Raw genomic sequence first — 22,733 nt, 5'->3', positions numbered from 1 at the left:
AGATAAAGAAAAACACAAGTTGATAATTTAGGCGCACAAACAAAACTTGTATAAACAAATAACTGCTTTCATGTTATTGTATTCTCACCGTTCGTTTGCAATTGTGCTGTCGCAAACCACACTGCAGTGAACAAAGGGGTCATTAGGTGCAAAGCTGCATGCTTTCTCAATCCTAAGGCAGGAAACATATATCGTGTGAAACGGCTTGCTACTGAAAAACTAAGTATGCGCAGTTGGCATCATACGTATCCCAAACACTCCTTAACTAAGCACCTTTTCGCTTCTCCTACGGTTGGAGCTGGATATTTCTGGTTGGGCTGCCTTGTGCATGCTAGCGTAGCGAGACTTCCTTTCAAAGCATTCAATGCTTCCTCCTCACAGCCAGCACTTGTTGAAGTTAAAGTGCTATTGATGTGTCTTTGTTGTTTGGGTTAAGTCTGATGGCGGCTGTGCCTGCTCAAGCTGCAAGAGGTCATCCCGAAATATGGTAGTCCAAAATCTTCCTGCTGGGCCTCAATAGTACATTGGCTAAGCTAAATTGTCACTCTGTGGGTAATATTTCTGTCTCAACATCAGCTTTGCATCTGCAGCTTGTCACCCTTTTCCAAACATGTATCCCTGCAATGTAACATAGTGTTCTAGCTTATGCTAAGCATAAAGTCTCCACGAATCAAGGTACAGTTTCATTGCTTTTTTATTAGCACAATGTGTAGGTTTCATGCCAAACAATGCAAACACATGGTCATGAGATAAAATGGCCCACTGTAAAGGCAAGGCAATTATTTAAAAGCTGCAAAATCAGTAGGGCAAAGTTTGTACTGATCTACCATTAAAAGCTGCAAAATCGATCGGGCAAAGTTTGCACTGATCTACCGGATATTTATATTTAAACTGCTTTTCATTAACGCAGTGTGTAGGCTTCATGTCAAACACACTGCCCAACACGCAGTCACAAGATAAAATGGCACACTCCAAAGACAAACTGAGTCTCTGAAAGCTGCAAAATAAGCTGCGCAAACTTTGTACTGATTTATCGGACTTGTTTCTTCTCAGGCGAAGAACGAGGAGTAATCCTTGCGCATCACACGTTTAAAGCACAGGGTGTCGAGGCACTTGGTGCCCGGAATGACTGTGAGAAGGATGCGAGCTCGCGTAATGTCACGCAAGTTCTGTCAAAACATAATGCCACATACGCCGAGCATTGCACTAAGCTTCGATCACATCAGCTGGCGAAAGCCCTCTGCAAGATTTCCTGGCACTCCTTCTGGTGCACTTGACCCACCCCTACAGCAGGGACACCCAAGTTCGTGCGACCAGCATACTTGATCTGAGAGGGGGGGGGGGAGAAAGAAAGAAAGAAAAAGGGAAATTGCAATACACAGTTTGTCAGTACAGTCAGAATCCTAGAAATCTAAAGAGGCTCGTGTCATAACATGGTTGTACTGTGGTGAGAGCCAAATCAGTAGTGTTGTAATGCAAGTTGTTCAGGTAATAATGCGAGCACATTCTGGCACATACTGTAAGCAGCACTGCTGGCAGACCGTGCATCACGCTATGCAGTCAAGCCATAAATGGCTGCACAAGAGGACGAGGACAGTTCCCTTGGAAAGATTTTGAAATGTGTGCTCTCTCTAGCCAGTGCCATTGTGCGTATGTTATTTGTCCCAACCGCAGTGCTACTAGATGCTGAAATTGTCACCAGCATTGAACACGCAGTGCACACACCAGTATTCTGGTCTATACATAAAGATAGGAGCTTTACGGAATATCAGGTTACTGGAGCCATGGACAGTAGTGGCAATGTTGGTAGCGACATCTTGTGACGCTTTGTCCAACTACAATGTGTTGGAAAATATTTTCTATTTCGCAGGCGTTCTCATTAAACAAAATTTAAAAGGACTGAATATTAATGATAATGTTGCTACAGACGCCTTACAACAGCAGTCAAACCAATTACGGTAGGTCATTGCAATACTAACAGCTCTGTGCCCATCTGGTTAAAGAGCGTGCCACAGATGGTGCCACCAGTGTGGCTGTTCCCGTAAACGTAAGCCAATATTTCGCAAAAGATAAAACGACCAAGGACGAGCTAAAACTCCCTATAAATGTCCTTTTGGCAACCCATTGTCTTCATGGCCCAATCAGTTGAGTGCTCGTCTAGGAATGAAAAGAGCCATAGTTCTGTTCCAGCTGATGGCCCTTGGTTCAGCATTTAATTTAAAATGATAAATGCATAATAAGTATCTATGCTGGTTACACATACACACATATAGTTCTAATGCATAATGAGCTATTGCACGTAAACGATGGGAATATGTGAAGTCGGCTTCACCCCCACAGAGCCCCTTCTTGCAGAGCAGCCAACTTTCAGGTACACCAGAGAAACACTTGAGGTCAACTTTTTACTTAGCCCTGTCACCAGTACCACGTGCACACTGCTGTCTGTAAAATCCAGTATAACTTGTTGCGAGTGAATTGGCTGCAGGTGTGACCACTGCAAATAACTTGGCAGAAAGACTGTTCTCATAACTCTCATAAACTACCACACACAGAGCCGAAGATTTCTGGTGAAAAGGCACTCGGCCACACTGTACATGCATTTGCAGCCTTTTACTCTTGCCCAGGGGACATACCTGCCTCCCTAGAAGATTCTGGAAACGTGGCTGTACAAAAAACCATGGCCCCATGTTTCTGTGCTCCTCTTGGCACCAGATGAACTCTGCACAGGTCATTGTTAAAGAATAAAGCTCCGCTTGGAAGAACAAGCATGTTGAACTGTACAAATCACAGTAAACTGGCCTTTCTTTTTACTCAAATCTAACAAACGTTGGAGCTTCTGTTCGATTTGTCATCCTGAACTGCCCAGGACTATTCAAGATGCTGCGTAAACGAACACTCATTGACTGAAATCAGTATCTTGAATTGCCCTGGGCAGCTTGCGATGACAAATTGAAGGAGCTCAAGATCATTCCTGTGTCGTGGATAAGCCTTTGAGTAATAGACCAATATTAAAGAAAATAGAAAAGTGTCATGCCACGTCAATACACAAAGTAAAAATGTTGCACAAAAGGTCAAATGCACACACAACAAAACTGGGTTCCATGGTAGTCTGGCCTTTACAAACTGTCATTTTTCTTGTAAAATGACAAATGGTATCTCTCATGATTTTTTAATGTTTGTTGAAGCCTTCATAAATAAACTTCAGAAAGCCTTCATGGTGCTTATTACTGCTTCATTTGAATTCGTGTGGCCAATTACACAAAAGTTTGAGATACCACAGTATTTGTTGCAGCTGGTATCCTTTCAAATAATAACAAAGAAAAACAAACATAACAAGAAGCATCTAACAATCAGACATAGTATTGCAGTGAGGAAATAGTTACGGTAAATGTTATAGCCCCTTGACAGTTGGGCATGTGCTGTGGCAAGTTAGCATTCCAGATAGTTGCTGTAGTAGGAAGCAAATCTATGTGTGTACGCACCTTTTGCCTGAGTATACTTGGAAAGCTCTTCCGCAAGTTCTTTTGCCGGAAAAGGGCACAGAGCCTGAAAGCAAAGTTCTTATTCATAAAGTTGGTGAAACAAACAAGATTAATTTGCTCTCAGAACACAGCACCTCATCAAGTTTGCTTTGCAAAAGTTTGCTTCACTTAGTCAAGCCCACCAATAAAAGCATATCACTTACAACAAACTCTCTCATGATATAAGCTATTTCGTATCATTAGGCAAATTTTGTGAGAAGGCTGAAAGAGGACAGCCAGACTTCACTTTGGTTGGACTGACTGGAGCAAACTGTAAAACAGTGGCTTCACGACAACCCGATGAGGAATGGTTAGAATGAATGTTCAATGGTTAGAATGAATGGAACAAGCTCTAAAACAGTGCCATCACAACTCAATGTGGACACTTACATACACACAGAAGCACAGTAGGGTTGGAGACAACAGAATTGGCAGAAGAGCATCTTCTAGGTGCAAGAAGAGAAAAGACCTTTGGCGCTGTTTTAAATTTTAGTCACATAATACCTTGTGTACCTAGACCCATCCTTCATTTAACCATCTCCACAATTTTTCTTCCTAAGGGGTGGGAGCCTATATAAATCGTTCCACGGTGGCTGCTGCTTGTCTTGCCAAGGACAACAGCTGCGCGGTCACTATAAAGCTGCTCGGTCATTCAGCAAAATCATTTAGCATAGTCACTATACTAAGGCCGCTGTCTACTTTTTTCCCATTTGGTTCCTTAAATTCAAACATAGACTAATTTGTTGCGGCTTGCTGCAGCGGCTGGGGCTCACAAGATGTTGAAGAATCAACATTTGGGCGAGTTGGTGCTGGTTGAACGTCTTGAAGGGGCAGTTCAAGACGACAAAGACAAAAGGCAGGAAACACACAGGACGGCGCTGAATTGAATTCGTGTGGCCAATTAGATTAAACTTTGAGATACCACAGTATTAGTAGTAGCTAGTATCCTCTTAAATAATAATAAAGAAAAACAAACAAACATAACAGGAAGCCTCTAGCAATCAAACATAGTATTGCAGTGAGGAAATAGTTACGGTAAATGTTATAGCCCCTTGACAGTTGAGCATCTGCTGTGGCAAGTCACCTTACCATGTCATTGACAAGTCATCCCACCAGCACTGTCCTGTGTGTTTCCTGCCTTTTGTCTTCGACATCTTGCCCTGTCCCTTCATGATGATCACAAGATGTTTCGTTTCTCCATACCTACATAAGCTTGTAGCAGTGTATGCACCTTCTTTATGGTACTTTGTCTTGCTACACTCCAGTCCGCTGAGACTCTCTGCTTCTGTGGCCTCTGCTGTCACACTACTGATGGATGGCAATCGGTTACTCAGGATGAAGGATCAAGTACAGGTTACCACGAGCAAAAATCCAACGGAACGCTGCTGTTCTTTTTACCTCTAGACGGATGATGGCGATGTCATTGTCTCTGCCTAGTTCAGCCCGGTGCTTAGCCAGCGCATAGTAGTGCTTGCCACTGCACAGCAAGACTCGGGAGGCGTTCAGCCTGGGCTCCGGGTCCGAGAGGACAGGCCTGAACGTCTTTCCGGGTGCCATGTCTTCGAGGGAGGAGGTGGCCTCGGGGTGACGCAGCAGAATCTTTGGAGAAGCCACCACCAGGGGCTTGCGGAAGTTCCTCACCATCTGCGGATTGCACCAGACCACGCAATTACAGCTTGGAGTCAAACACTTTCAACTTGCAATCCCTTCCTAATCCTACCATACACAGACCAGTGGGAAGTAGCACTGTCCAGCTCAAGCTTACACGATCAATTATGGCTGGTGGAATGGGCATGACGGGCGGTGCCTGCTGCTGGACTTCTAGGCTGAGGAGTCGGCTCATCGGCAGGTGAAGACCACCTTCTATACCCAGTTCTTTACCTCTTAATGGTGTAATAAAGTTTACTGCTACTGCTACTACTACTACTACTACTACTACTACTACTACTACTACTACTACTACTACTACTACTACTACTACTTCATATTTACTGTTGATAATTCTAAATTGCAGATGCTGATGCCCCTGTATATTTTTTCTTTATTTCCTGTATTTTTTATTTTTTCGATTTATTGTCTTGGTTTATTACCATTGATGTAACCACTCCTGCTTGGGCCCGAACAGGACCTGCATTATTTGTACTACTACTACTACTATAGCTTGGAACCACTGCCATATCTGGCAAACGAGCTTATTTCCATAGTACTAGTCTGACCTTTGTCATTTATGTGAAAAGCACATTAAAGGGGTACTAATACGATGTTTGTTACTTTTCGCTTTTTTTGTTAAGTTTCTGTCTTGGTCCTAAAAACCACAAAAAAAAATAGTGGCAGCCCTCGGAGTGGCCTTAAATAATTAATATAATAACTTTCTACAAATAACTTTTGATTTCATTTTGCAGGAGATGTGTGTGTGCGTTACGAGATCATGATACGGAAGTGTCACGTGGCAACACGGCATTGCAATGTTCTGGTGTGTGTTCTGGCTCCGGTTCCCTCATTTAAGTACGCTGCTCTAGTCTTTATATAGGCTGTGACAGGAGTTGGGACATTACGCACGACTACACACAAATGCATGTTCACAAAATTGAAAAAAACAAAAAAACAAGTGGAAACATCTAAAAAGTTAGTTACTGTACCTGTCTCCTCAAAAGGTGGAAGTATTGAGCTGGTGTTGTGGGATTCACAAAACCAAAGTTGATATCATCACCGTCCACGGCATCTTCTTTACTGTCAGTCATCTGAAAGCACAGAGGCAAGCCATGAGCCAATCCGCACAGAACGCGCTGAAAAGGCCAGCAGGGCAGACAGAGATGAGTAAAATATTGTGCTACACTTGTAACGAGCTGCTGTGCGACTGGGCAGAAGTGTTGCAGCTTTTAGGATTTTGGGCTGTAAATTTTTCTTTTGCTTTTGTGCACTGTGACATTGTGTGAAAGCAGAACGTCACTCTTGCCGCGTTCCTCTGAACATTACATATTATGGTACAATCCTGCTGTTAGAGTTTATTCATTGTTTTACTAAATGCTATCAGCATAGTTGAGTGCACTTTTCTGTCAAGTGTCACATACCTCCGAAGAAGAAAATAAAATTATTAACACCAGTGCTTTGCGTACCAATCTGTGCTTAAATAGAGAGAATTTGTAGTAGTTGGCTTACAAATGGTATACACTCCATTTTGCCAATAAAGTGTAACGAAAAACTTTCAATTTAAGTTCCACAAACAAATTAAGTGCACTCTACCTGCAGGAACCTCTCAATGCGGCATGATGAATGCTCAGGGCCTGCTCCATCAAAGCCGTGTGGCAGCAATACAACCATTCCACTTTGTAGGAACCACTTGGCTGAAAGCAGATAACAACACCACAAAGCGCTTGCTCATTTATAGTTGGAGCAACCTTGGTTCACTGATGTCGTAGAGGTTGGAATGAATAAAAGAGAGAGAGAGAGAGAAGGAAGAATTGCTTTACCTTAAGCTTAAAAATTAAATTCTGGCATTTTACGTGCCAAAACCACAATCTGATTATGAGGTACACCGTAGTGGGGGTTTGCGGATTAATTTTTGACCACCTGGGACTCTTTAACGTTCACCTAAATTGAAGTACACAAGTGTTTTTGCATTTCCTACCCACCAAAATGCAGCCACCAGGATCGAAACCGCAACCTCAAGCTAAGCAGCGCAACATCGTAGCCACTGCGCTACCGCAGTGGGTAAATTGCTTTAGCTTGTTAGGGTTATATGCTGAAGTATAGAAAGACCTATTCTGGCACGCTTTTCCTTATTTGAAAAATCACCTTTAGTGCATCTGTTAAATACAACAACACAGCTCTTCTCTCGTGTATCAATTTAACACCGCAACACTCAACGTACATTATTCGATGTGGCAAGTTTGATACCTCAAAAAGATGTTTTCGTGGGAAACATAACACAAAAGCTGCAGTAGCATTTGACATACTGGAATGAAGTTTTGGTTATGGATCGCTCAGCAAGGCAATTATGGAGTAATTAATTAATATGTTAATAACTTTTTACTTAAATACCATTTTATTGTTTTTTGGCATGAATGTGCTCTCTATGACCGGAAATGAAGGTTATCAAGTTGTTTTAATTTTCATTCATCTGAAATGGGCTTCCTAGGTATAAGCTGTCATCCCACTGCAAAAATGCAAGTTTTGTTTCATTTTATATCTTAGCTTCCTTAACTGTATTAACTTAGAACAACTCCCTGGTGTGGGTTTACAACTTGGCATTATGGCAATACAACCTGTATTGTCACGAACCCTATCTAAAAGCAAATATTACACATAAGCTTCACCCCATTTTGTACTTCAGTTTCTGAATCTTTAGTGTGGGTTATATGTGAGGCACTGTGATATGTCTGAACTTGTCTGTTACCAAAATCAAAATAAAACAAATGTGTGCATTCAATGTCTACATCACGAACGGATTATGCAACCATGTCAAGGAAGGTGGTCTCTGCGAAGAAGACAAGCTTGTCATTTGTGCAAGAGGTCTACCATGTGTCTTTCATCGTGAATTTAAGGGTATGCCTTAGCCATGAAACAATCAATGCAGGGAAAATGCATACGCGATAGAACATGGGAGTGGTGCAACAAACTACCCTACGTTGTTTTGGTTTCATGACATATTGAAACAAAGCAGTCTAACAAAGTTGACAGTTGGATGAGTTGGTGACCGATCATCTTGACGTATGAAGCAGCGCATGGAAGCATGACACAAAGGAGCAGAATACACAGACGGGACAGCCTCAGCACTCGCAACCATTAATTTTGAAAAAAGCAGAGTTAGTGTACACACATGAACCGGAACACCATGGTGTGATGACAAATGGCACTCTTTGGCAGAAAAGGAATAAAATATTCCTGTTCGAAAGCAATCCTATTACCTTTTTTGCTGGTCTTCCAAAAATGACACTTTGGTGGTGCTCTCGTGTGTGTATGTTAACTCCGCTTTTTCGAAATAAAATGTATCTGTGAGTAGAGTGGTTACACTGTCCATTTATTTTGCTGCTTTGTGTCGTGTTTTCATGCTCTGCTTCATATGTCAAGATGAAAAGCAGTCCAAGATACAAAGTTTCCCTGATGCCCACCTTAAACTGACAAGAAAAAAATGAATAAAAATACCCCAGTTTACATGTACTGTTCCCCACAACATGATATTGAACTAACCTTCACCGGATGTAACAAATGTGTCAATGACGACTTGTGCACTATTGTGGAAGTCGCCAAACTGCGCTTCCCATATCACAAGGGTTTTCGGAGTCTCCAGGCTGAAGCCATACTCGAAGGAAAGCACTGCTTCTTCCGACAGGGGACTGTTCACAACCTGCACAACAGAAGCAATTTTACTGGGAGCTACCGCATAATTGCTGCATTTTGAGCTGCTTATGCAAAGCTCTCTATCTTAGCTACGTGGCATGCCCGAGTATATATCCATCTGACCAATGATGCATACTGCTGGTTGTCCTTAAGATAATTTGTGCATGTGAAACATCCACGGACTCGTTGCACCATCTACTCAAAAGTTGGTTAAGCCAATATTTTACTGTAGGTTACGTTTTTTATAAGACAGATAGCTTGAGAAAGCTTATCAACTGTCAGTGTTGCTTGCGTCTCGTTTTCCAACATGGCGGACTGACGCAAAAAGCCTGCGCATTTTTTTTTAACTGTGCAGAAATTCAAGGGCTTCTTATGACCTCTGATTCAGAGGACGTCGATGTTGATAATGAAGCACGTTTAAGGGATAATGACAGCGACAAAGAGGACATCGTGCCTGAGAAACACTAATAACACTCATTAACAAAATTAGCATAAGTCCTAAATCTTGCTTGAATTTTCAGATTTAAAAGAATTTTATAAGGTTCAGCAAGATATATACATATATCATGCTTTCCAATAAATCAGCACTGTGGAGTCATCTTTGCCTTTATCCATGTTTGTGGTGCAATAAAAAGCTTTTATGGTAATATAAAAAGGAAAACGCCCTACTTCGTAATGCCCTTGTGGACCACGTTCAGGTGGGAGGTTCAGGTTGTTGAGGGGAACCAGGCGTTGCTCGTTGGTACGGTCAACAAGGATGGCGTGTCGTTGGCTGAATGTGCCACGACCGACATCCTGGCCACAGATGCGAACATTGAAACCTGCCAGCAGAGAAGGCAAAGGGCGGCACCGTTGCAATAACGGTGTTCAAATGATCACTGCTGAAGAAAATTAAGCCACTTCAAACAGGCTCTTTGTGTCATAAATTTGAAAGTTCTGGATGGACTTTTTCATAGAAGTGGAAATTTCTAGGGCTGCGATTTAGTAGCGATGCCTTCTGCTCGATTCTACGCCACTCTTACTGTTCACGGCCGGCTGATTCTTTATTTTAACTTTTCTATCCCCTGTCTTTGCTCTTCACCTACATCTTTCTCATGGGCACAGGGCAGTTCAGATGTCCACCTAGAAGTGAGACAATTACAATGCTTGTGGATCTTCATTTCTCGTCCCCTTCGGTCCTCTTTACAACAAGCTACTGCTGTTACTACAGATTCCATTGATAAAGTGGGTAGGGCGTCGTTCTGACCACTGACGAAGCGCAAGAAGCGCAAAAAAGGAATATCGTGGAAAAAAGCATTACCCCAAAATCCTGGCTTAGGGTGAACTTCATCATTGAAAACCCGACGACATTATTATGTAATATTGTTATTTGCACAAATTTTTCCCTCTGAGCAACTTCTATGCTAAGCTATGACTTAGAGCAAGTGCACTACTGTAGATTAAATGTATAGTCGCAAGCTAAAGTTTGAAAACCAAAAATGCCGTGAAAATGTTTTTTTTTCTTCGCAGCCTGGGCATGCTGGCTGAAATCGAGCGGTGCAGCCAACAAGCGTGTGTTTGACCAAGCAGTTACATGCTACGAAGCTGTGCTAGAAGAAATTGCGTTTTTTCCGATACCGTGGTCCACAAACTTTTGCTTGTGATTGCACTTTAAAGAATCTCTCAACAAACACCATTTGAAATTGTTGTCATAGTATGCAGAAAGCTGTAAAGCGCTATCCGTGGAAAATGTTCTGCTGCGACAGCTTTAAAGAAGGGCTTAAGTAATAGTGGGGACAGAAGCAAATAAAATGTTACTAGGCAATGGCATGGGGATCCAAGCTGCACTCTACGCAGTATGGGCTTGCTCTCACTGTCTTAACCAGTGCCTGCAAGTGAACATCGTTTCCCTGCCTTCTCCCATATTGGAGCTGAGAGCCCATGTGATGTTTACAACACAACCCCAGCATTAATTTCATTACCCGCTCTCTTTTCCTTGCCACGCGGTGCATTTCAGGCAAAGTTTTGCACATTTGACATTTTACGAAAGTCCCGAGCTAGTTTTTGTTGCTGCTAACAATTCGTGTACTGTAGTAGGACTCCCAATGTGAAGGCAAGAACTGTCATCTCTGCAGGCGAGGAGATTGGCTGCTCTCGAAAGAAGGGCACAAGAACGTTCAAATTTTTAGCTGTTTTTGTGTGTAACATTAGTGCAAAGTAATTTTCAGACACGATCATGGCTATGCGACCTACACCCTGAGCTTTTTTGTTTGCAATGCTGGAATCTGGCGAGGAGGCCTGAAACATTCTTAGAACATTCAGCAACCCACCCTGATAAAGCAAGGAACCCAGAGCGAGTGCTTCTGCAGTGGCCCATTCAAGGCCTCTGCCTTCTTCAATTTTACGAAGCCGTTCATTGACGAAAACTTTGACAAGGTGAGGATGAACTGTCTGGAAGAAATAAAGCAAGGCATTCATAAGAAATTGTGAAAGAAGGTGGTGACTAAGGACGTTCGCTCATGGTATTAAAACTTACTGCTTCAGGAGGCACTTGCACCGACCTTGCACCCACATACTTTAGCACATTTGGGTCTACACCCGTGTCCCAATAGGTGACAGCTGAAGGAGCCTGGGAGATGCCACTCCACCTGCCTTGAAACCTGCTGAACTAAACATAAGAGGTGGTTTACACACATGTGCCATTAAGCTGGTTAAGGACATACTTCAAAAACATAGATGTGTGCCATCAAAAAAGATTTTGCTCTTAGCACTGCTCTTTTCTTGCTCAAATGATGCAGCAAGACAGAATTTTATGGTACGTATCATTCAACGTAACACTTGGATACATGAAATAGGTAAAATATAAGGTAAGGAATGTTCTACAAACTCGCCAATGAAGTGAATCGCTCTACCCAGCGATCGGCGGTGGACGTACCGGTGGAGTGTGACTTTCAATCAGCTTGAAGTGTTCACCCAGGAACGCCATGTGGTCGGTCACAATTTGCTGCTTCTCAGTGGCATCGAGGCTCCCCTCTTCCTGCACCAGCAGAAGCATGCATGGTACTGACTTCAAGGGTGCTGCTTTCGATTAGCAACAAGTGAATACATGTAGCTAAGCACTAGCCAGCTTCAAGGTGCGGGAAATGTTGATACTTCCTACAGCGAATATATTAGCCCTTGATCGACGAGTGTTTCCTACAGGCAAAATACCAGAAAAAAAAGTTTTTTTTTGCTGAGTTTCAGTATTGAGTAAGAGGTTTCTTGCTACATGTCTTCGGCCAACACTGAATGACAGGCAGCAAGCGCCATTTGTTGGTTTATGAGCCAGCAATGCAACCTGCTTCAGAGTCTTGAATCGGTGCTTTGAAACATTATCATCAATGATCATAGAATGAAAGTTGCCTTGCGTATACCTAACTCAAATACGCAACTCCACCTTTGTGCATTTCTTTTAGCCAGCAATCTGTAATTTTTGTTCCTCACATCACATTTCATAGGCTCCACGTTAGAGGTCAGCTATGAGTTTGTGTGGATGCAGTGGCAAAAGCTGACGGCATGGTGATGATGTGGTCAGTGTTAAATGTAAATTGAAGAGCAGCCAGCAATGCAGACTGTATGGAACCCCGAAGTCACCACATGACTGGGCCGTTGTTGAGAGCGGGCAGGCGGTGTCAACCATGAACCATCACTAATAACAGCCAGCAAACAGACTCCTGGCGCTTCCGATGAAGTGTCTGCAGAACTCCCTTAAACAACTTTCCTGCCTTTGATGTAGCAGTTGCTCAGATTAGCATACTACATCTGTGAAGGATATGTCACTTTGCTATGTAAAAGAAGCTTGAATTTTACTGAGCTGGGCTCTTTTACTTTAACCACGTGTATTACAAAGCACTGATCAGCACCATGAGTAGCAGGGGAACCAACAGGCTCCATTATTTTTCTTAGATGCAATCTTACGAAAGCAACAGACAATTAAGCCAAGGGGAAATCAACTGTGGCTTTAACTCCTTCCTTAGCATGCCCATTGAGCGTGGGTCATATATGTCCCATATGCGCTGTGCAAAAATTTAAAGGGGGCACTGAACCACACCTCAGTCTTGGTGAAATAACATAGTCCGCGGATAGCACACGCTGCTGTGAACATCTCAGTCAAGTTTCGCTGTCATATGCGGTGCAAGGATCTCACAAGCAGATTGCGAAGTCACTTTTCTCTCAAATGCTCTCTTTTCAACAGATGGCCCTGTCCTCACTCTCTTCCAGACACACTATTTTGCCATCGGACGCATTATTTTGTCATTCCCTTAAACAGCTGCTATTGGCCAATAGCTGACATCACGCTGCGGTCGGCTACATGGCGCAGATTCTGCTGCCACCGCGGGGTGCCGCCACGAGTTCACTGGTTAAGCGCACTGTGGCTTGCTGAGGACAACCACATTTAGCTTATGTTCAGTGTATTGTAGGCACCAAAGACGGAAGTCGTGGTGTCTACGTTAACGTCCAAATTGAAATTTGAACTGCGCGCCACGGTGAAATTTAGAAGGCAGAGCGTTGTGAGCACACCCCACTGCGCCATAGCCTTCGCAGTGCAAGGCATTGAAAAAGGAACGAGAACAGAGAGGAGGCCGTGTTTCACTGCCAATAACTCCGCTCCTGCTGAATGCATTGAAGTACTTTTTGCGGCAAAGTGTTTCTGAAATAGTCTATTTTCACTTCAAATGCCTTTCTTCACTTCGATAAAAAGTGGGTCAGGGCCCCTTAGTGGCCCTCCTATGGACTTGCTTTTCCACCTAGTTTATTGTCTAAGAACTAAATCTTTGTTTCCTGAGTAGTACGTCTTCTTCCCAAGCGGCGACGAGTTTTAATGGTGGTACAAAGAGAATGGTTCACATCATTTGATTGTGAAGATGGCAAACATTTCGGTCGCCGGACCTTTGCGCGAACGAAGCTGTTCTCGCGGTTCTGTTGAATCCTCAAGTGATTTTTTTGATGTACCTAGCAGCAGTGACTCTGAGGACGAATGGAGTTCATCAGATTTTAGTTCGAACGACGGAGGAGACCCTTAGATCCACTCGGCAGCTTCCACTAGGTGGAAAAAATTTTTTTTTTGTAACTCATATTCCTTATGACTTTTCACGTGTTATAGGCAATTGATGTGAAAATACTTTTTATGGTTCAGGTTTATTCCCTCGCTTCTTCTTTTTATGTTACCAACACAACAATGCAAATGTTTTATTTATTTGTCAATAAATTATATTTTTCACAAATAATATTACATATTATGCCCTAACATTTGTGTTTAATATTAAAATATTTAGAAAGTACAATTATTTAGCTTTTGATTGATATATAGCCTGACATTGTAGCCATGATAATATTATTTTAATAAATCATTATGGCCAATTTTCTCATGGTAAGGAAAGAGTTAATTGAAATGTGGAAATTATAATATAAAAATGATTTCTATGCTTAAAGAGATGTTTTACTTCAGCTGATAGTGGCCCTGGCTGAGTTGCACTGGGTAACGCTCCCACAATCGGACCTTGTACACATGCACAAACACCCAAGAAAGTGGATGTGAAAACGCCTCTCAACATAGCTCAGTTGGTAGAGACTATAGCACATGAAATATGGGAGATGCAGGTTTGGCTCCTACTGGCAGCAAGTTGTTTTTTTCGTAGACTTATTTTCCTTTACGTTATCAATTCTACATTTCAATGAAAATCCACACGTAATTTCTCCTATGCTTTGGCTTCAAGATCTGTTGGCTTCGTGTGGTTAGGTCGGTGTGTAGGGAAACGCCAAGTCCCAATTGCCAGGCACTTGTGACAACGATACGTGTTGGCTGTCCACAAGTTAATTTTGCCTATTTAGTCTGCGTGAGGCCTGCATGAATAGTCTTAACCACATAGCAAGGAAAATATGTGTATAGGAACTGCTTTCCGGTCATTGACAGCATGCCTCGAGTGACTCGGAATGCGTCGCGTGCTAGCATCACATCAAGTGGCTGAAACGAAAACTTCCTGATGCCAACACATTCCAATGGTAACAATAAAATCTTAGCATCTCCAAGTTAAAGATCACACAACTAGGCCTAGCTTTCCAATTCTCCCTAATCCGTGTCTTTCTCTATGTGCTCTTGTATGCTCTATATAAAATTAGACTCTCACGGTGCTCCTAATCAGAGGTTCCTTCTCTTGATGAAATGGTTCTGTGCACAGGGCAAAGAAAGAACAGGCACACAAAAACACGTACTCATGAGAGAGCTGTTTTTTCCTGTGTGCTTGTCCAAACAAAACATGGCTCACCTGCAGTTTCTTCGCATAGTCGTTCGGGATGCTGTCCCTGGCATGAATTGCATCATACATGAGTGGGTTGGTGAACGTGGGGTCATCCATCTCGTTGTGCCCCCAACGTCGAAAGCATAGCATGTCCAGAAGAACGTCATCATTAAACCTCTGTCGAAACTCCATGGCCAGCTGGGTTGCTAAGGCCACAGCCTGCAATAGGAAAGATTTATTATGGTGTTGTTGAGGCAGCAGTGCTAGGAAATTTAGAGCTCACTCAATCAGCATGGTTATTTGCAAAAAGGGCAGGGAAGAGAAGTAACTAACAAAAGAGCTGGCAGTCAACAGCCAGGCAAAGTATAGGTGATTTGAAGCAACTTTATTTGTATAGGGTTTAAGTCTAGTTATTTAAATGGTAGGAAATGCCAGAAAGGTTTAAAAAGAAGAAAAAAAAAAACGAGAAAAGCTTTGTGGCCAGTGACACCAGCCCAGTTCAAAAGAGATGCTCATATGATGGTGATGATCATGTTCATAATTATCTCACAGAAAAATGGACAGAAAGTCGAAGAAACAACAATGCACCACCCATGGGATCTGAACCTGCAGTTTCGAAGACGGCAACAGGAATTTTGATGTGAAGCACTGTAAATGGCATCACACCTCGTGTCAAAAATATATCCTGAACACATATGCAACAAAAGCCTGCATAAATAGCTCTGTACTTTTGTTAAACAATGACTATATGTCTGGCACTGTTAAACTTTTTGTTTCTGAGACTGCTGGAAAAGTTGTGCATACCTCTGGATCATCGCCATTTACATGTATAACTGGAGCATCAATCATCTTCATGATATCACTGACATAAGCTGATGACCTGTCATAAAAGAAAAAAAAAGAAACAGTCGTTTTCAGGGCACATAGCAGAACGCGAGGAAATCTGGGCTGCTATTTTGTAGCGATGCCTTATTCTAGGCTAATACCTTTTCACACAACTCGCATTCATGAATGGTTGTGTGCAACACTTGCCAACCCAGGCAGAGCGTCTCTCTGGCCACTCAAAAAAGTGAAAAAGTGCATAGAAAAAGGCACCGCTACTATAAAACAGCGGCTCCGCATTCCAATTCAGAATATGATAATCCCAAAAACTACAAGCTTGCTCATCCAAGTGTGCATATGCATGTGTTCCAAATGCACTTCCGATGCGACGCACTAGCCAAGATGCAAGCACGTTCCGACTATTTTTGACAATGACAGTGGGGGAAAAGAGTTTGGGCTGTATGTGGGTCTCTTAACTGCTCTGAAGCATTGTGGGCAGCTGAGCTGTCCCTGCGATCTATTAGTGTTCTTCCTGGAGTAGGATCGACCACCGGGTTGGTCGGCTGCAACGCACACTTGGCTAGCGGCACCGTTTATATGGTTATCAGTCCCCTGCGCTGTTCTCCACTAGGCCACATTACATTCATCACTTAGATTGCTCAATACACATCGGATTCACATGATATTACATAACACCTTAGATTACACATTAGATTTTTGCCAGCCCTAGATTGTTTGCTACCCTAGATTGTTTGCTATATTTATCACCTGTGACAACTAGGCACACTAGACACCACTGTACCCTCATTCGCTTGCACCAATTCTCACCAAAACAGATCTTTCTTTCTTCTCGTAAATGATAGCAGATTGGAACCAACTGACTGAAGCATAGCTCCGTGACCTGTAACATACAAAACTATCTATTCTTATTTACACAGTGTTTTGTTCAATTCATGTATTTTGTAACACCTTCCCTGCTTGGACTTCATGGTCCACAGTACCTCTATAAATAAATAAATAAATAAATAAATAAATAAATAAATAAATAAATAATCAAACAAATAAATGTCTGCTAGCGATAATGAATATTATGAAAGCAATAATGTTCTACTGCTGTTTCACTCGCTCTATTTCCTAACATTTATCTGCGTTTGTGGCTTACACTGAGAAAAAATAAGCCAGAGCAATTGCCACAGCACCTCACAAGGTAGGAAACTAGTCACCTGCCATAGGAGGCTGGTGTGGTAAATCCAATCTGGTTGTTGACCACTAAATGGACGGAGCCTCCCACGGTAAACTCTGGCAGCCGTGACATGGCCACAGTTTCCATAATGACGCCCTGGGCGGCAAAGGAAGCATCGCCATGGATCTGGACGGCCAGCGCTGGAAAGTGGCCACCCCAGGCAGCCTTGGCGTACTTCGCGGGATCCAAACTTTGCAGGCGGGCTCGTGCTTTTCCCACTGCCACGGGACTCACACCCTGATCCACAGCGAGAAAAACGAGGCAGCGATTTGTGCTCGCACATGCGCATGGTGTTTGGAGGAAATGAAGTGAATAATAGGCATAAGATGGTAGGCATGTTCAGATTAAGTTTTCTGGCAAATCTTTGGTGCAAAAGGCTGGATGCATTTTCTTGCTGGTACGGCTAAAAGTGCTTGTCATACTGCATACCTGCCAGTCTATGAACATTAAAATTGATAAATAGCCCGTGGAATGCAAGGCTGGCAGGGAAAATTGGTGAGGAGATGAACAGCTAGCCTTCTTCCTTAAAGCTTGCCTTGAGCATTCACCTTTTGCAGGGCACATACACGCTTTATTAACGATAATTTACTTTTACATGCAACACTCAAGCAGCAGCAAAGATGGATCAACAAAGCCTGACAAGGAACACCTTGTTCTTAGGTAACAGTGTTAGTAACCTTGCTGTTAATGATTTTGCATGATTCAGGAACTTTTCTGCATGAACTTGCTCAAAGCAAGTGCCCCTTTGACATTCTTTCACCACCTGAACACTTTCAATGGAAAGTTTGGGGACCGATAAACCAACGGTTTCGTGAACATAATTTATTTTTCTTAAAGCTTTGTGCAACATTCGCAAATATGAGCCCAAATTTGCAAAGTTGATGGAAAATTCGGGAGAGTTGGCAGGTACAATACTTGGTAGGTTTGTTGTGAAATTACGGTAGTGTTTTCATGTGGCGTGAAGCACAGGAGGATGCCACTCCTCTTCAGACTATAAAAGCATAGCAAGACAACAAACGAAAAATGAAGTCATGCGGCTAAGACTGTCCATTTCCTCAATGACCTGTGTTTACCAATTTCCTAACTTTCAAGCTCTGATGTGAGAGAGATGAAAATGCAGCAATGCAGTGGATGCTAGCAGTTACTAACCGGCACAAACTACAGAAATTTCATAATGCAGCTGTCTTCCTACTCATTATCACAGCCTTTGTGGCAACAATAGTGCTGCTCCATAAAGCTACAGTGCACTTCATCCCAAAGAACAACAATGCTAAAGAAAAAGCAAAAAGAGACAAATATCTTTATGAGTGCAAATGTTCACAGTACTTGAATAGCACCGCAGAGACACATAATACATGCTAGCATAAGCCCCGATAACTATTCAGATTACCTCCAAATGTGATGGGTTTGGCAGCAAAGTCGCATGGACGGGACCAGGGTAACCTTGCAAATCCACAGATGTGCCTGCAATGAATGGAAAACATTGCTGCTGCAAATCAAAGACTCACACCTTCAATTTTGACGCCTTACTCAGGTGCGAAAGTACGTCTCCAGAACCCTTGATGCCAGCAGGAACTTCAGGCATGCCTTTCATCTGTGAAAACATAGAAAGGTGCGGGGAGAGGAGTTAAGGAGAAGTATGGCATGCAAATAGCACTACATTTAAACGATCACATGTACAGAGACCTGTTTCTCTGAAAAACAGTTGTAAATATTTTATAAACCGACAGAAAATTAAATCTGCATGTACACAGCTTTTCCTGGCCTTCTCCTGTATTATGTCTGCATATCACTTAAGCTATGCACTAAATATGAGATAAACATCAACCTATGCTACATTCGAATTCTTTTTAAATGTGATAAAAGAAGAAAAAAGAAGGGGGGGGGGGGGAGAGCAAAGACAACAGTAGCATAGGAAAATTTTGGGAGCACTTTTCCAGCAGACTGCCTGCATCCAATCAATGTATATGGATCAATGTAGCAGCCTGAGGTATTTCTGAAGGGTTTGGAGTGACATCTCCTTACTCTGCCACCTCTATGCCTGCACCACTGAAAGGCAAGCATGGAGAGGGGTTTTCCAAGTAACATGGAATATAATTCATATGTCAGTCTCAATAGCTGTTCAAAAGGAATAGTAAGAAGCTTGCTATCTAAATGCAGTGTAAGAAATGAATGCAGATGCCTTCAATGCAATAATTTATTATTGTTTTCTTTTTTGATCTCATGTCTGATATCTTCTTCTTCCAAGGCCTATAGCCATGCCCTATTCACAACAAAGTTGCAGTGATAAATTCAGCAAACATATACAGGAGTTTACGAGTAAAAGAAACCACCATTAATGACTCTGTGATGGTACTGTTAGATTGTGATGAAGCTTTCCTTGATTTTGCATAACAGGATGTTATGTTATTTCATAACAGTATTGCTGCATGGAAACATTCCTTTTGTTCACTGCTGTTAAGCCCAAACCCCATGAGACCGATTTTGTGCGCGACAGCGATTTGCAATGGCTTTGAGCGGCAAAACAGACCGTTGCGTGAACAGATAGCTCATTTTTGTCTCTCGATTGCTCAGTTCTGGAAATCTGGAATTCATTGTTCGTCCCGTGGAAGTGCTATGAGCGACTAGCCATTAGCGCGAAGCTGGAACTAGGTGTACATCAGCCAAGTATTACTGATTGTCGCACGGAATGAGCAAACAACTAAATTTTGATATGTGCGAGGATAAGAACCTACTGCAAGACCAGAAATTTTTTACGCCGCTCTTTACAGTAAAACACATCAACTTAAATTAATAAAGCATGCATCATGGCATTTTCGGCGTGAATTTGCTACCCTCATATTGGCAACACCGGGAAGACGTCACTCCAAGTCATCACCCGCATAGGGTAGGACTTGTAGGCGACGGCCATCTCCATCACAGCGTTTGTCGCAGTTGCATGCAAGATTTGCATGGGGTTTGTGCTTTAACTAAATGTATTGAGCGATGGCAAATGGAATGAGGAATAGCTTTTCGCATCTGGACACTTCATACCTTCTGAAACACTTGGACTGGTGGGAAGTGCAGGAGTCCTGTGAGTAAGTTAAGCCGACCCCTGTGAGGCATGCCCACAACGATGTCTGTTACTCCAGCTGCGAATGTTAAACGCCACAATGTATGCCCATGCTGTAACCTTTCTCAACAAGATTAATTGCAAGATTGAACTAATTAAGTGGTGCTCACTTTTTGGTGCTTGGCAAAACAGTTCGTAGAAGAAAGTCATCATGCTTTCGGCACCTTCTCCACCGTACCTTTTCACAGTCGAAAACTTTGCTGCCAAGAAATTATCGAAGACCTGAAAGGTTGAAAAGAAATTTCAATGTACTGCATTACGGAAATATCTGTGTATATCTATTCTCTGCATATCATGCCCCTTATGGAATACCTCCTTTCTAGAGTGTCTTTAAGGTCACTCAATGACATGAAACAAAAGGAAATAACATCAATGGCACATTACCTGTGACTTCAGCAAGATCTCTGCCATTTTTTTGCGCCTTTCAATAGGTGGTCTTCCTTGACTAATGAGACTCTCATAGCGATCTGCAAGCCATGTTCTTCTCTCTTCTTCCTAAGCAAGGGATAATGGTTAACGAATGAACATATATTCATAGCTTGTTTCACTTGCAACAGTGTATAGTTAAATATCCACATACCATGTGCATGAACTCCATGCCAAGTGGACCACAGTAAGCTGCTCTCATGTTTTCCACAATACTCTCAACTTTTTGTCCAGATACAGTTTCTGTAGGAGTGAGGTTGTGTGTTTGCAGTTCGAGATCCTTGACATACCTAGGCCAGACATAATGTACGCAGTTAGCATAAACACATTTCAAATGCTAAAGCTAGGTGCTCTTACTGTGTTGAAGGTCTTGTGTCAATGGGGTTGATGCTTGCAATTTTATGGCCATGCCTTCTGTATGCATTGATGAGTGCATAGATCCTCTGATCCTCTTTAGCAGCTGTATCTACAACTGGAAAGTTAGATGGAGTACATAACGAGGCTGAAGTGAGCAATGACAGCTGCTTAGCACTTTTAAGCTTTGTAGCAAGCTAGAGAGTATGGTGACATTTGCTTTAAACCATGAATGTGCGTAACTGAACTAAGTTAATTGCCATATAATGGGTTATACAAGTGCAATGTCCTTGAAAATGTGAGACTGTCAAAGCTTGGAGTATAAGCGTGCTATATATTGCACCATGCATGCAGCAGGTCTTTGATAAAAATATATTGTTTTAAATAGTGAGATTGAAAGCTAATTAACATGTTATGCATATTACATGTATATACTTGTGTTTCCCAGGTACAACTTTGAGCTATAAAGGATAGTTCAGATTAGAAATTAATAATGCATTGCACTGGCAAAAGAGACTGCAATATGTGTTGGGTATGAAAGTAGTGTGTGTGTGTGTGTCTGTTAACTTGGAGCTAGAATGCTATAAGTACACGCTACTCGAAGCATTCTGCAAAAAGTGATAATAAATTTGCTCATTCTCTTGTGAACCCGTGAACTTAATTAGCAACAATACAGACGCTTTTTACGCGTACACGTTTTTCACCTGTGCTTACAGTCACGACAGGTGTAGTACAGAAAGAGGCGCAACATATAATGCCGCCCACAAACGAAGCGCGCCGCGTGCTTCTCGCCGGCGGGAAGGTCGCACTATCGGTCATTAATTTCGAAGCGCTAGTCAGAGCTTCGCGAATCCGCGCGGTTCGCCCATCATGTCGGTACATACGTGACACCTGTTGCGCACGCGTCCATAAACGCGCGTGGCGGATATACACAGTGTTGCAGGTGTTCTATACGTACGATCTTTGGAGAAGCCCCCCGTGTAGTTCATTCGCTGCAGCCTGAAAACGTGCCATCGCAGCAATCGTCTGCTTGCCACGTCTAGGCGCGCGAATCGGTTCATGATGACTGCTTGATCACTCAGTGGCTCATTCCAAGTCGCTTCAGCAGGCTGGTCAGCGAAGTCCCGGCGTGGCGTCAACGACCTCTTTTGCGGCCGGGGAGTCGGTCACCACTATAGCAGTACGGGAGCTGACGATCGTCGTCGGCCGCCGCCGCCGCCGCTACACGGCTAGTTTTCCCTCTCACACACGTATACTACCGCAGAAGGAGGCGCGCGTCCTTGGGAGCGCGCAACCAGTGCGGAAAGCCGCAGCTTTCGTTTCTTGTCCTGCGATCGGGACGAACCTTATCAGCGCACTTATCTTTATTTGCGTTGTGGCTTTTGAAACCTCAGCTCCCGAGGGTGGAGGTGGGCTTCCATTGTCTGCGGTCGCTCGCTCAACGGCGCGGCGGGCTGCAGCAGCCTCTACAGCTGCACGCATCGACATAACTTGGGCACCCACAGATGTATGATGTTCGGCGCATGTATTCATGATTGCCGGAGTTCTTCCACAATTTTTATATGCAACGGGGAAAAAAATTGGCTTGCGGCTGCTCGTAGGCGAACGATAGGCTGCATATACATAACGGGTTTATTAGCGGGTCAACCGAATGAAAG

The 22,733-nt window shown here is 42.9% G+C and overlaps 1 protein-coding gene across 1 annotated transcript; it reads right to left on the bottom strand.

Annotated features, from left to right (window-relative positions):
- Positions 1-676: 676 nt before the first annotated feature.
- LOC142588177 (2-oxoadipate dehydrogenase complex component E1) lies at positions 677-22,530 on the bottom strand. Its single transcript, XM_075699690.1, has 22 exons — positions 22,034-22,530; positions 21,079-21,193; positions 20,876-21,011; positions 20,680-20,790; positions 20,406-20,517; positions 20,217-20,314; positions 18,714-18,777; positions 18,574-18,647; positions 17,164-17,420; positions 15,923-15,998; positions 15,146-15,337; positions 11,776-11,877; positions 11,377-11,508; positions 11,171-11,291; positions 9,531-9,682; positions 8,712-8,868; positions 6,765-6,865; positions 6,161-6,262; positions 4,920-5,165; positions 3,483-3,546; positions 2,634-2,719; positions 677-1,327 (listed from the first exon to the last, which is right to left on the bottom strand). The coding sequence occupies exons 1-22, from the start codon at positions 22,134-22,136 to the stop codon at positions 1,223-1,225; spliced, it is 2,706 nt and encodes a 901-aa protein (XP_075555805.1). The 5' UTR covers positions 22,137-22,530; the 3' UTR covers positions 677-1,222.
- Positions 22,531-22,733: the final 203 nt, after the last annotated feature.

Source organism: Dermacentor variabilis, chromosome 7 (assembly GCF_050947875.1).
Source record: "Dermacentor variabilis isolate Ectoservices chromosome 7, ASM5094787v1, whole genome shotgun sequence".
Classification (NCBI taxonomy): domain Eukaryota; kingdom Metazoa; phylum Arthropoda; class Arachnida; order Ixodida; family Ixodidae; genus Dermacentor; species Dermacentor variabilis.
This window is presented reverse-complemented; position numbering and strand designations above follow the sequence as displayed.

Coding starts and splice junctions, on each gene's coding strand:
- LOC142588177 (XM_075699690.1), bottom strand. CDS start 22,136: ATGAACCGATTCGCGCGCCTAGACGTGGCAAGCAGACGATTGCTGCGA. Junction 18,648..18,713: donor AGACGTACTTTCGCACCTGA/GTAAGGCGTCAA, acceptor CATTCATTGCAG/GCACATCTGTGGATTTGCAA. Junction 15,338..15,922: donor TAAATGGCGATGATCCAGAG/GTATGCACAACT, acceptor TTCCTATTGCAG/GCTGTGGCCTTAGCAACCCA.